The sequence below is a fragment of the Gadus morhua genome, chromosome 20 (assembly GCF_902167405.1).
Source record: "Gadus morhua chromosome 20, gadMor3.0, whole genome shotgun sequence".
Lineage (NCBI taxonomy): Eukaryota > Metazoa > Chordata > Actinopteri > Gadiformes > Gadidae > Gadus > Gadus morhua.
Window position 1 is genome coordinate 783517 of NC_044067.1, and position 13952 is coordinate 797468.

At 48.7% G+C, this 13952-nt stretch overlaps 2 protein-coding genes across 3 annotated transcripts in view; one reads left to right on the forward strand and one right to left on the reverse strand.

Moving 5' to 3' along the window:
• Positions 1 to 29: 29 nt before the first annotated feature.
• piga (phosphatidylinositol glycan anchor biosynthesis, class A) lies at positions 30 to 9665 on the reverse strand. Of its 2 annotated transcripts, none has more exons than XM_030343148.1 (7): positions 9547 to 9665; positions 8837 to 9311; positions 7976 to 8279; positions 6378 to 6510; positions 6162 to 6294; positions 3117 to 3323; positions 30 to 2957 (listed from the first exon to the last, which is right to left on the reverse strand). In XM_030343148.1, the coding sequence occupies exons 2-7, from the start codon at positions 9269 to 9271 to the stop codon at positions 2646 to 2648; spliced, it is 1524 nt and encodes a 507-aa protein (XP_030199008.1). In that variant the 5' UTR covers positions 9272 to 9311; positions 9547 to 9665; the 3' UTR covers positions 30 to 2645. The 2 variants fall into 2 exon arrangements, with proteins under 2 accessions (XP_030199008.1, XP_030199010.1); XM_030343150.1 differs by having other exon boundaries at positions 32 to 2957; positions 7976 to 8246.
• Positions 9666 to 10455: 790 nt separating this feature from the next.
• LOC115533009 (amyloid-beta A4 protein) overlaps positions 10456 to 13952 on the forward strand; it is a 13433-nt gene continuing 9936 nt past the window's right edge. The window contains exons 1-4 of the mRNA XM_030343167.1: positions 10456 to 10716; positions 12125 to 12292; positions 12499 to 12628; positions 13342 to 13454. Of these exons, the coding sequence (XP_030199027.1) occupies positions 10648 to 10716; positions 12125 to 12292; positions 12499 to 12628; positions 13342 to 13454 (480 nt within the window). The 5' untranslated portion in view covers positions 10456 to 10647. The remainder of the gene's footprint in view (positions 10717 to 12124; positions 12293 to 12498; positions 12629 to 13341; positions 13455 to 13952) is intronic.

Below are 13952 nucleotides of genomic sequence, written 5' to 3' on the forward strand. Positions count from 1 at the left end.
AAGTATTCAAGAACAAACCAAACTGAAGATGTTGGTAGGAAATGTTATTTATAGAAATATACTTTCACTGTGCCAAAAGCATTTACAAAAATACATCCTGATTAGCATTCTAATCTGTTCCTCCGCCCCAGAGCGCTGAGTCGAGGGGCCCTGATTAGCATGTGTGTGCCCGGGGGCCGTCGATCGTTAGGGTGCAAATCAAACATCAGCGTCCTTAGAAGGCAGTCAGACACTCTCGGAGCGGAGGCCAGAGATCACCGGCCGCTGGTCACAGCGCCCTAACTTCTGGCCAGTCTCTAGTGGTTAAACATCTGGCCAGTCTCTAGTGGTTAAACATCTGGCCAGTCTCTAGGGGTTAAACATCTGGCCAGTCTCTAGGGGTTGAACATCTGGCCAGTCTCTAGGGGCTGAACATCTGGCCAGTCTCTAGTGGTCAAACATCTGGCCAGTCTCTAGGGGTTAAACATCTGGCCAGTCTCTAGTGGTCAAACATCTGGCCAGTCTCTAGGGGTTGAACATCTGGCCAGTCTGTAGGGGTTAAACATCTGGCCAGTCTGTAGGGGTTAAACATCTGGCCAGTCTCTAGGGGTTGAACATCTGGCCAGTCTCTAGTGGTCAAACATCTGGCCAGTCTCTAGTGGTTGAACATCTGGCCAGTCTCTAGTGGTTAAACATCTGGCCAGTCTCTAGGGGTTGAACATCTGGCCAGTCTCTAGTGGTCAAACATCTGGCCAGTCTCTATTGGTCAAACATCTGGCCAGTCTCTAGTGGTTAAACATCTGGCCAGTCTCTAGTGGTTAAACATCTGGCCAGTCTCTAGTGGTTAAACATCTGGCCAGTCTCTAGGGGTTGAACATCTGGCCAGTCTGTAGGGGTTAAACATCTGGCCAGTCTCTAGTGGTCAAACATCTGGCCAGTCTCTAGTGGTCAAACATCTGGCCAGTCTCTAGGGGTTGAACATCTGGCCAGTCTCTAGTGGTTAAACATCTGGCCAGTCTCTAGTGGTCAAACATCTGGCCAGTCTCTAGGGGTTAAACATCTGGCCAGTCTCTAGTGGTCAAACATCTGGCCAGTCTCTAGGGGTTGAACATCTGGCCAGTCTGTAGGGGTTAAACATCTGGCCAGTCTGTAGGGGTTAAACATCTGGCCAGTCTCTAGGGGTTGAACATCTGGCCAGTCTCTAGTGGTCAAACATCTGGCCAGTCTCTAGTGGTTGAACATCTGGCCAGTCTCTAGTGGTTAAACATCTGGCCAGTCTCTAGGGGTTGAACATCTGGCCAGTCTCTAGTGGTTAAACATCTGGCCAGTCTCTAGGGGTTGAACATCTGGCCAGTCTGTAGGGGTTAAACATCTGGCCAGTCTCTATTGGTTAAACATCTGGCCAGTCTCTAGTGGTTAAACATCTGGCCAGTCTCTAGGGGTTGAACATCTGGCCAGTCTGTAGGGGTTAAACATCTGGCCAGTCTCTAGTGGTCAAACATCTGGCCAGTCTCTAGTGGTCAAACATCTGGCCAGTCTCTAGGGGTTGAACATCTGGCCAGTCTCTAGTGGTTAAACATCTGGCCAGTCTCTAGGGGTTGAACATCTGGCCAGTCTCTAGTGGTTAAACATCTGGCCAGTCTCTAGTGGTCAAACATCTGGCCAGTCTGTAGGGGTTAAACATCTGGCCAGTCTCTAGTGGTTAAACATCTGGCCAGTCTGTAGGGGTTAAACATCTGGCCAGTCTGTAGGGGTTAAACATCTGGCCAGTCTGTAGGGGTTAAACATCTGGCCAGTCTCTAGGGGTTAAACATCTGGCCAGTCTGTAGGGGTTAAACATCTGGCCAGTCTGTAGGGGTTAAACATCTGGCCAGTCTGTAGGGGTTAAACATCTGGCCAGTCTCTAGTGGTTAAACATCTGGCCAGTCTGTAGGGGTTAAACATCTGGCCAGTCTGTAGGGGTTAAACATCTGGCCAGTCTGTAGGGGTTAAACATCTGGCCAGTCTGTAGGGGTTAAACATCTGGCCAGTCTGTAGGGGTTAAACATCTGGCCAGTCTGTAGGGGTTAAACATCTGGCCAGTCTGTAGGGGTTAAACATCTTGGTGCAGAAAAGTCCAACGCTGCCAGACCCTAAAGGCCTGTGGCCCTGGAGGGGCCCCCTGGAGACCTGGAGACCCCCCCCCCCCCCCGAGACCGGAGGGGCCCCTCTGGGAGGACCTTGTGTGTCCCTCCATAGAAACAATCCAGTGTTCATGAAGACGACCGAAGTCCCTCTGCTGTAGGGGCCCCATCAGACCAGGGGTCCCTCTGCTGTAGGGGCCCCATCAGACCAGGGGTCCCTCTGCTGTAGGGGCTCCATCAGACCAGGGGTCCCTCTGCTGTAGGGGCTCCATCAGACCAGGGGTCCCTCTGCTGTAGGGGCCCCATCAGACCAGGGGTCCCTCTGCTGTAGGGGCCCCATCAGACCAGGGGTCCCTCTGCTGTAGGGGCCCCATCAGACCAGGGGTCCCTCTGCTGTAGGGGCCCCATCAGACCAGGGGTCCCTCTGCTGTAGGGGCCCCATCAGACCAGGGGTCCCTCTGCTGTAGGGGCCCCATCAGACCAGGGGTCCCTCTGCTGTAGGGGCTCCATCAGACCAGGGGTCCCTCTGCTGTAGGGGCCCCATCAGACCAGGGGTCCCTCTGCTGTAGGGGCCCCATCAGACCAGGGGTCCCTCTGCGGTTGGGACCCCTCTCCAGCCTCCTCTGCTGGCGGGTCCCGTTGCGGGGGCCCCCACAGCGCCTGGGGCCCGCTGGCGTCCAGGGCGCGGTCCATGCCCTGGTCCGGGACCAGCCAGCGCAGCAGCAGCAGGAACAGGAAGTTGAGGACGGCGACGAAGGCGAAGATGGAGCCGGCCACGCCCCCGCAGTGGTCCCGGAGGCGGAGCAACCGGCCGGCCAGCGGGAGGACCTCCTCCACACACACCCGGTCATACACCTGCACGCACACACACACGCCCACGCACACGCACACACACACACACACACACACACACAGGAGGAGGTCAGAGGTCAGGAGGAGGTCAGAGGTCAGGATGAAGTCAGGAGGAGGTCAGAGGTCAGGAGGAGGTCAGAGGTCAGGAGGAGGTGGCCCCACCTTCTCGGTGCGCTCCGCCACGTCCCTCCAGGTGTAGAGGCTCCTCACGCGGGCGTGCACGGCGGCGGGCGAGGCCACTGCGCCGCGCCGCAGCCGGCCAATCACGGCCTCCAGCCCGTCGCTCAGCGAGCGCACGGTGGGGTCACACAGCAGGATGAGGTCATCAGGGAGCACCTCGGGGATCCCCCCCACACGGGTACTCACCACCTGGGGGGGGCAACAACAGAGGACGAGGAGGGGGGGGGGAGGGGAGGGAGGGAGGGAGGGAGGGAGGGAGGGAGGAGGAGGGGGGAGGGGGAGGAGGGGGAGGAGGAAGAGGAGGAGGAGGGGGAGGAGGAGTGAGGAGGACATGAGGAAATCCACATTTGGAATAATAACAAGCCTTCATGCTATATTTTAGTATATGTTTATATATTATTATATTTTAGTATGCTACACGTGAACCTCCCAAGATTATAGAATTTGATTGAGATCTCAAATTCGGGATATTGCGTGGCATTCGTCTCATCACGCTATTAAAAACAAATAAACCGCCCATAAAAACTAATAAATCCCGGCAAAAGGTGTTAAATTGTTTATTTTTGAAGTGTTACCGTGTCGTATATACTAAACCATTATCCACCTCAGGCTCCGTGAATAGTGGGGGTGGAGGTGGATAGTATTATGGTATTATATAGTATGATACTATATTATAGTATTATGGTATAACACTATATTATATAGTATTATGGTTTAACATAGTATAATACTATATTATATAGTATTATGGTATAACATAGTATCAAAGTAAAAGTCAGTATAATATTATATTATATAGTATTATGCTATAACATAGTATAATACTATATTATATAGTATTATGGTATAACATAGTATAATACTATATTATATAGTATTATGGTATAACATAGTATAATACTATATCATATAGTATTATGATATAACATAGTATAATACTATATCATATAGTATTATGGTATAACATAGTATAATACTATATCATATAGTATTATGGTATAACATAGTATAATACTATATTATATAGTATTATGGTATAACATAGTATAATACTATATCATATAGTATTATGGTATAATATAGTATAACACTATATCATATAGTATTATGATATAACATAGTATAACACTATATCATATAGTATTATGGTATAACATAGTATAATACTATATCATATAGTATTATGGTATAACATAGTATAACACTATATCATATAGTATTATGGTATAACATAGTATAATACTATATCATATAGTATTATGATATAACATAGTATAATACTATATTATATAGTATTATGGTATAACATAGTATAATACTATATTATATAGTATTATGGTATAACATACTATAATACTATATTATATAGTATTATGGTATAACATAGTATACTATATCATATAGTATTATGGTATAACATAGTATAATACTATATTATATAGTATTATGGTATAACATAGTATAATACTATATGATATAGTCTTATGGTATAACATAGTATAATACTATATTATATAGTATTATGGTATAACACTATATTATATAGTATTATGGTATAACATAGTATAATACTATATTATATAGTATTATGGTATAACACTATATAATATAGTATTATGGTATAACATAGTATAACACTATATTATATAGTATTATGGTATAACATAGTATAACACTATATTATATAGCATTATGGTATAACATAGTATAACACTATATTATATAGTATTATGGTATAACATAGTATAACACTATATCATATAGTATTATGGTATAACATAGTATAATACTATATCATATAGTATTATGATATAACATAGTATAATACTATATCATATAGTATTATGATATAACATAGTATAATACTATATTATATAGTATTATGGTATAACATAGTATAATACTATATTATATAGTATTATGGTATAACATACTATAATACTATATTATATAGTATTATGGTATAACATAGTATACTATATCATATAGTATTATGGTATAACATAGTATAATACTATATTATATAGTATTATGGTATAACATAGTATAATACTATATGATATAGTGTTATGGTATAACATAGTATAATACTATATTATATAGTGTTATACCATAATACTATATTATATAGTATTATACTATGTTATACCATAATACTATATAATATAGTATGATACTATGTCATAGTATAATACTATATTATATAGTATTATGGTATAACATAGTATAACACTATATTATATAGTATTATGGTATAACATAGTATAATACTATATTATATAGTATTATGGTATAACATAGTATAATACTATATTATATAGTATTATGGTATAACATAGTATAACACTATATTATATAGTATTATGGTATAACATAGTATAATACTATATTATATAGCATTATGATGTAACATAGTATAATACTAGTATAATACTATATTTTATCATATAGTATCATATAGTATTATGGTATAACATAGTATAATACTATATGATATAGTATTATGGTATAACATAGTATAATACTATATTATATAGTATTATGGTATAACATAGTATAATACTATATGATATAGTATTATGGTATAACATAGTATAATACTATATTATATAGTATTATGGTATAACATAGTATAATACTATATGATATAGTATTATGGTATAACATACTATAATACTATATTATATAGTATTATGGTATAACATAGTATACTATATCATATAGTATTATGGTATAACATAGTATAATACTATATAATATAGTATTATACTATGTTATACCATAATACTATATAATATAGTATTATGGTATAACATACTATGATACTATATTATAGCAGCTGGCCCCCCCCCACCTGCAGGCCGCAGCTGGCCCCCCCCCACCTGCAGGCCGCAGCTGGCCCCCCCCCCCACCTGCAGGCCGCAGCTGGCCCCCCCCCCACCTGCAGGCCGCAGCTGGCCCCCCCCCCACCTGCAGGCCGCAGCTGGCCCCCCCCCCACCTGCAGGCCGCAGCTGGCCCCCCCCCACCTGCAGGCCGCAGCTGGCCCCCTCCACGATGGCCATGCAGAAGGCCTCGGTCAGGGAGGTGTTGAGGAAGATGTGCCCCTGCACCAGGACGTCCCGGACCTCCCGGTGCTCCAGGGCCCCCAGCAGGCGCACCCTGGGGGGACAGGAGGCGTGATGAGGGGGGGGGGCTGGGGAGACCTGGGGGGGGGGGGGGGGGGGGGGGGGGGGGGGGCTCACCTGTCGTGCAGCTGGTACTTCTCCCTCACCTCCTCCAGGACGATCCTCTTAGGCCCCTCCCCCCCGATCAGGAAGTCAAGGTCGGGGTGTCTGAGGCAGAGCTCCGGGATGATGCCCCCCAGGAGGTCGATGCCTGGGGGGGGGGGGGGGGGGGGGGGGGGGGGGGGGGGGGAGGCGTTAACAACAACTAAAGTCTTTAAGATACCAATACCAGGATGGACCCCATCAGGGGACTCCTCTACGACACAGAGAGCACTCAACACTGCACAGAGAACATCAAACACTGCACAGAGAACACTAAACACTGCACAGAGAACACTAAACACTGCACAGAGAGCACTCAACACTGCACAGAGAACACTAAACACTGCACAGAGAACACTAAACACTGCACAGAGAACACTAAACACTGCACAGAGAACACTAAACACTGCACAGAGAACACTAAACACTGCACAGAGAGCACTCAACACTGCACAGAGAACACTAAACACTGCACAGAGAACACTAAACACTGCACAGAGAACACTAAACACCGCACAGAGAACATCAAACACCGCACAGAGAACACTAAACACCGCACAGAGAACACTAAACACTGCACAGAGAACACTAAACACTGCACAGCGAACACCAAACACTGCACAGAGAACACCAAACACTGCACAGAGAACACCAAACACTGCACAGAGAACACTAAACACTGCACGGAGAACACTAAACACTGCACAGAGAACATCAAACACTGCACAGAGAACACTAAACACTGCACAGAGAACACTAAACACTGCACAGAGAACACTAAACACTGCACAGAGAACACTAAACACTGCACAGAGAACACTAAACACTGCACAGAGAACACCAAACACTGCACAGAGAACACTAAACACTGCACAGAGAACATTAAACACTGCACAGAGAACACTAAACACTATGTTATACCATAATACTATATAATATAGTATTATAGTATGTTATACCATAATACTATATCATATAGTATTATACTATGTTATACCATAATACTATATAATATAGTATTATACTATGTTATACCATAATACTATATCATATAGTATTATACTATGTTATACCATAATACTATATAATATAGTATTATACTATGTTATACCATAATACTATATGATACTATATGATATAATATAGTATTATACTAGTATTATACTATGTTATATCATAATGCTATATAATATAGTATTATACTATGTTATACCATAATAATCCCTCCTCACCCCCCCCCCCTCCCTCCTCGGCCTCCCCCTCTCTCTCCTCCTCCCCCCCCCCCTCCCTCCTCACCCCCCCCCTCTCTCTCCTCCTCACCCCCCCCCTCTCTCTCCTCCTCACCTCCCCCCCTCTCTCTCCTCCTCACCCCCCGCCCTCTCTCTCCTCCTCACCCCCCGCCCTCTCTCTCCTCCTCGGCTCACCCCCCCCCCCCCCCTTCCTCCTCACCCCCTCTCTCCTCCCCCTTGCGGTACCCCAGTCTGCTGATCACCTCTCCTCACCCGTCCCACGCCTCACCCCCCCCCCCCCCCCCACCCCCCCCCCCCCTTCCTCCTCACCCCCTCCCTCCTCACCCTTGCGGTACACCAGTCTGCTGATCACCACCACGGTGATGCGGCCCCTGGGGGCCCGGGCGGGGTCGGGGGTGAAGTCGGTGGGGTCCACGGCGTTGGGGATGACGGAGACGATGCGGGGGTCCAGCGCCGCCCGTAGCACCGTGTTCTCCTTGCTGGTGTAGGAGACGCACACGATGTGGGTGGTGTCGCACAACGACACCGTCAGCAGCTTGTTGGTCAGGACCGAGCTCATGTCCGCAAAGCCGAAGAGGGAGTGGTCAGTGAACACCTGAGACACAAAGAGGGAGTGGTCAGTGAACACCTGAGAGAGGGGGAGTGGTCAGTGAACACCTGAGACACAAAGAGGGAGGTGGTCAGTGAACACCTGGGAGAGGGGGAGTGGTCAGTGAACACCTGGGACACAGAGGGGGAGTGGTCAGTTAACACCTGAGAGAGGGGGAGTGGTCAGTGAACACCTGAGAGAGGGGGAGTGGTCAGTGAACACCAGAGAGAGGGGGAGTGGTCAGTGAACACCTGAGAGAGGGGGAGTGGTCAGTTAACACCAGAGAGAGGGGGAGTGGTCAGTGAACACCTGAGAGAGGGGGAGTGGTCAGTGAACACCTGAGAGAGGGGGAGTTGTCAGTGAACACCTGGGACACAGAGGGGGTGTGGTCAGTTAACACCAGAGAGGGGGAGTGGTCAGTGAACACCTGAGAGAGGGGGAGTGGTCAGTGAACACCTGAGAGAGGGGGAGTGGTCAGTGAACAGCTGGGACACAGAGGGACTGAGAGTTAGGGAGGTAGGTGGAACAGAAGAGGTTTAACTGACGGAGGTCGGACTCCGCTCCGCCTGCTGAAGCACCAGTCTGAGGGCTCTCACCGTGTTCAGACCCATGGTCTTGGCGTGGAACAGGGCGTCGTGGGCCATGGCGGAGAAGGAGCTGTGGGCGTGCACCACGGTGACCGCCTCCCTCACGAACACGCAGCGCAGCAGCGGCAGGCTGTGGAAGCAGCTGGTGGCGGTGGACTGGTTGTACATCACCTGCAGGGGCAGGTAGTACACCTTCAGCCCGCCAGTCAGGTAGCGCACGCCCTTCCGGCGGCCGTACGCGTGCGTGGCGATCACCACCTTGTGGCCCTTCTCCATCAGGCACTGCGACAGCTGGTAGATGTGGCTCTCGACCCCGCCCATATTGGGGTAGAAGAAGTCCGAGACCATGCAGATACTGTGCTTCTGGGTGGGGGTGGGGACGATGGTGTCCGCCTCGGAAGCGCGTTCCCCCGTCCCGTCGGCCTTCCTCCTCCAAGGGGCCATCCGGAGGTCTGGAGGACTTCTTCACGAGGTCCACGAAGAGCTGGAACAGAGCAGAACTCAGTGCTCCTGAACGCCCAGTCAGTCCCGATCGCAATAGCACGCGTTCTGACCTACGGCTGAATGTGATCAGAGATGAGCAGGGACTCGACCCCAGACAAATCTGATCTATGTTCAAACATGAGAGACGTGACCGCCTCGCTCCGTTTAGACGAGAGACCCTCGCGAATAACAACTAGCCCGTTTAGCTGGTCCTAGGTGTGAATCACGAGCCTTACCTTGTAAACATGTTCTAGTCCTCTCAGAAGTGTCAGATGAACGTTTACCATCTGTTGAGCCGGTTTCAGCTCGGTGAGCAACTTCCGGGTAGGCTCTGTGACGTCACACGGAGACCTGCTCTGAAGCGTTTCAGTTTGAATGATAAAGACTTTTAAACATTAGCATGATTTAAACAATCATTATTCAATCAAAAGCCCTGAAATCACTTATAAAACTGTTTATTGCATGAAGAAACTGTACGTAGATCATGTATACATTTAAATTACCAATATAGTTGAATGGCAAACAAAACGTGAACAATACAAAATATAGGCCTACAAACATTTACAATAATCTATAAAAAAATAAAACAATGTATATTAATATGATTATAATTGTTATAATAAAAAAATAATGTAAAAAAGGTTATTAAGTATATATGATGACGCCAAGAAAAAGTAAGCCAATCCAAAATGCTACTAACTATTACATATATATATATATTTACACATATATATATATATATGTATTTAATATTATATATATACAATATTAAATATAGGCTAGTATTATATTAATCACACTAACACAAAAGCACATCATCTCCACTAGATGTCGTCTTATTCACACTTTCTGTCCAAGTTTCGACATAGGTGTGATTAAGATCTGTAATAATTGGCCAATTTAAAACAAATAAATCCACGTAAAAATAATATGCCTTTGCATTTTCAATTAAACCATAAACTGTATTTAAAAATCAGGCCTAATTAAACCCGATGTATTATCTTATAGCGTATAACCTATAACCCCACCGGCATCACCCAGAAACAAAGTCCGTATTATAGCTCCATCCTCTTTATTATAAGCTTAATTCTTTATTGTCCATCATTAAGAATGTCTCTCGGAGCAAAGACAGAAGGACTCTCTCCCCCCTCCTCCTCCCGGGGGTGGGGGGTGGTCAGGTGACCGAACAGCTGCCCCCCATACAGTACCGCCACAGTACCAGACGTCAGTAGTCGGGAGCACCGGATTACCGGAGGACCGGAGAACGGGAGTAGACTACAGTAGTCCGCCGCTCAGTCTTCTTCCATAGTCCCGTACCGCGCGCGCAGAGCGCAGAGATGGCGCGTCGCGCGGCGCTGCTGGTGTTACTGGTGTTACTGGGAGCGACCTTGGCTCCGGCGTCGGAGGTGAGTCTGTACAGGGAGCTCTTGTCTGCGGCCACTAGCGCTCTGGCTGTGACCGCTCGGCTAGACACGAAGCCCTCAGTAGCATCATCCTAACGGGTTATTATATATATATTATATGATATCTGATCTGAAACTGGTTTAATAAGACGGGATGTCACGTACCTCGCGTAGAGATAAGCCTCCATTGTGTTCAGGCCTTGATCTCCACAGGGTGGTCGGTCTTTCCTCAGTAAACAGCCGGTTCATTACCGTATTGATGCCCCTGGCTGCAGGCGGGGGGTCATACAGTCGATGAGGGTGAGGCGCCAGAGGTGTGTGAGTGGCAGATGGCAGATGTCATCAGATGTCGTCATGCAGATGTTGAGCTGGTTGTTGGTGGTTGGGTAACGAGAGGACGTTTAGCGGTTGGTTTACTGGTCGCACTGGTCATTAGAACATCGTGTCTTTTAACCAGTATGGGAGGTTCTGATGAGATCAGTCCCACACACCGTCCGTCTGAAGCGACGCTTGTTAACGGTAACGTGTTAACTTGTAACGTGTTCGTCCCCGCTCCTCACGTCATCAAGTCAACACGACATGCGTTAAGGTCGGGTTCGTCATAATAAACCTCATCAACCGGAGCTCCGGTCGGTTCCATCCCCGTCCGTGTTGTTGTCCTCGTGCTGCTCCGCAGTGCTCCGTTTTAAGGCTCGAGCTCCGGCGGGACGTGAGCCAAGAGTGAAACGATCAAGATGGCGTCCGAGCGCTGCTGCCTCACTGGCCCGGGGAGAGATGTGTCCCGGTAGCCTAGGAAGAGAGAGACGGATGTGTTGTGCATATGCAGCATGATGGGAACTATCACTGACAGCCAATGATAGCGATAGCGATAAACCTTGATACAGGTTCACACATAAAGTCCTGCCCCTGACTGTTCCTTCCTGACTGTTCCTTCCTGGCTGTTCCTTCCTGCCCTGGCTGTTCCTTCCTGCCCCTGACTGTTCCTTCCTGGCTGTTCCTTCCTGGCTGTTCCTTCCTGCCCCTGACTGTTCCTTCCTGCCCCTGACTGTTCCTTCCTGCCCCTGACTCTTCCTTCCTGACTGTTCCTTCCTGGCTGTTCCTTCCTGCCCCTGGCTGTTCCTTCCTGCCCCTGGCTGTTCCTTCCTGCCCCTGACTGTTCCTTCCTGGCTGTTCCTTCCTGCCCCTGGCTGTTCCTTCCTGCCCCTGGCTGTTCCTTCCTGCCCCTGGCTGTTCCTTCCTGCCCCTGACTGTTCCTTCCTGGCTGTTCCTTCCTGCCCCTGACTGTTCCTTCCTGACTGTTCCTTCCTGGCTGTTCCTTCCTGCCCCTGGCTGTTCCTTCCTGCCCCTGACTGCTCCTTCCTGCCCCTGGCTGTTCCTTCCTGCCCCTGACTGCTCCTTCCTGCCCCCCCAGGTGCCTGGTGATGACGCGCTGGGCCTGCTGGGGGAGCCGCAGGTGGCCATGTTCTGTGGGAAGCTCAACATGCACGTCGATGTGCAGAGCGGGAGGTGGGGAGCAGACCCAGCCGGAGCCAAGAGCTGCATCGGTACCAAGGAGGGCATCCTACAGTACTGCCAAGAGGTGAGAGAGGGGGAGGGGGGGAGGGAGAGGGAGGGAGAGAGAGACAGAGAGAGAGAGAGAGAGAGAGAGAGAGAGAGAGAGAGAGAGAGAGAGAGAGAGAGAGAGAGAGAGAGAGAGAGAGAGAGAGAGAGGGAGGCAGACTGGAGGCTGTGGGCCGTTTGACGGGCGTGTCTGACAGCGTCCTGGTGGGCGGGTCTTGTCCCCAGGTGTATCCAGAGCTGCAGATCACGAACGTGGTGGAGGCCAACCAGCCAATCAGCATCCAGAACTGGTGCAAGAAAGGCCGCAAGCAGTGCGGCAGCCACACCCACATCGTGGTGCCGTACCGCTGCCTCGGTGAGCCACGCACGCACGCACGCACGCACGCACACACACACACACACCCTGGGGCTCTGAGGTGTGGGAGCTGCCCTCCAATCAGGGAGCAGTAACTTTATGATTCTTCAACTCAGTTTACTTTGTCTTATTTTCTTATTTTTCATAATTGTTTCCTGTGTTTTTGTTAAGCTCCCTAGATAGAGAATCATCCTTCGATATATATGTTATATTTAAGCAATAGATCACGCCAGGCTGTGGTATGCTCATTATACCACTGTTAAGGGGCGTTGTCCGGCCCCGACACTTAGCGTCCCTCCGAGAGAAGGCTCCGATAGAGCGGTTCGCCGGCAATTTATCCTATGGAGCAGTTCACTCGCCGTGTGCCTAAGCTTTCGTTAGTCCCTCCATCGCCTTGCTCACTCCCGGAGTAACAACATTTACACCCTCTCCATCATCCAACATATCTTTAGGCTTCAGTGAACTGTGCTATTGCTTTTATACTACTTTTATACTTTGTATTGTAACCGTTTCTACTTCCAGGCGCGGAGTTATATGCAAACTTTCACAAAATGATTGGGCGTCATAGCAGTTATGTATACGCTCATTATACAACAGTTAGGAACCAATCAGATCGCTGGATTTAGGCCCCCCGTTGTATAAATATATATCTATGTTTATATATATCCGTGTATATATGTGTATGTATCTGATACCTCCTGTTTGGGCTGCAGTGGGGGAGTTTGTGAGCGATGCTCTGCTGGTTCCGGACCAGTGCCGGTTCCTGCACCAGGAGCACATGGACCAGTGTGAGAGCCACCTGCACTGGCACACCGTGGCCAAGGAGGTCAGTGGGGGGGCCCCTGGGGGTCAGTGGTGGGGGTCAGTGGGGGGGCACCTGGGGGTCAGTGGTGGGGGTCAGTGGGGGGGCACCTGGGGGTCAGTGGGGGGCCCCTGGGGGTCAGTGGTGGGGGTCAGTGGGGGGGCCCTGGGGGTCAGTGGGGGGCCCCTGGGGGTCAGTGGTGGGGGTCAGTGGGGGGGCCCCTGGGGGTCAGTGGGGGGGCTCCTGGGGGTCAGTGGGGGGGCCCCTGGGGGTCAGTGGTGGGGCCCCTGGGGGGTCAGTGGTGGGGCCCCTGTCCATCCATCTGTCCTCTGGGTTCCTCTGTACCCTCACCCCATTGGCTGCTCACAGTCCAATGGGGGGACTCTGTTTGGATGACTCATGAAGGGGGCGGGGCTCTGTGTGCATGACTCATGAAGGGGGCGGGGCTCTGTGACAATGACTCATGAAGTGGGCGGGGCTCATGAAGGGGGCGGGGCTATGTGTGCATGACTCATGAAGGGG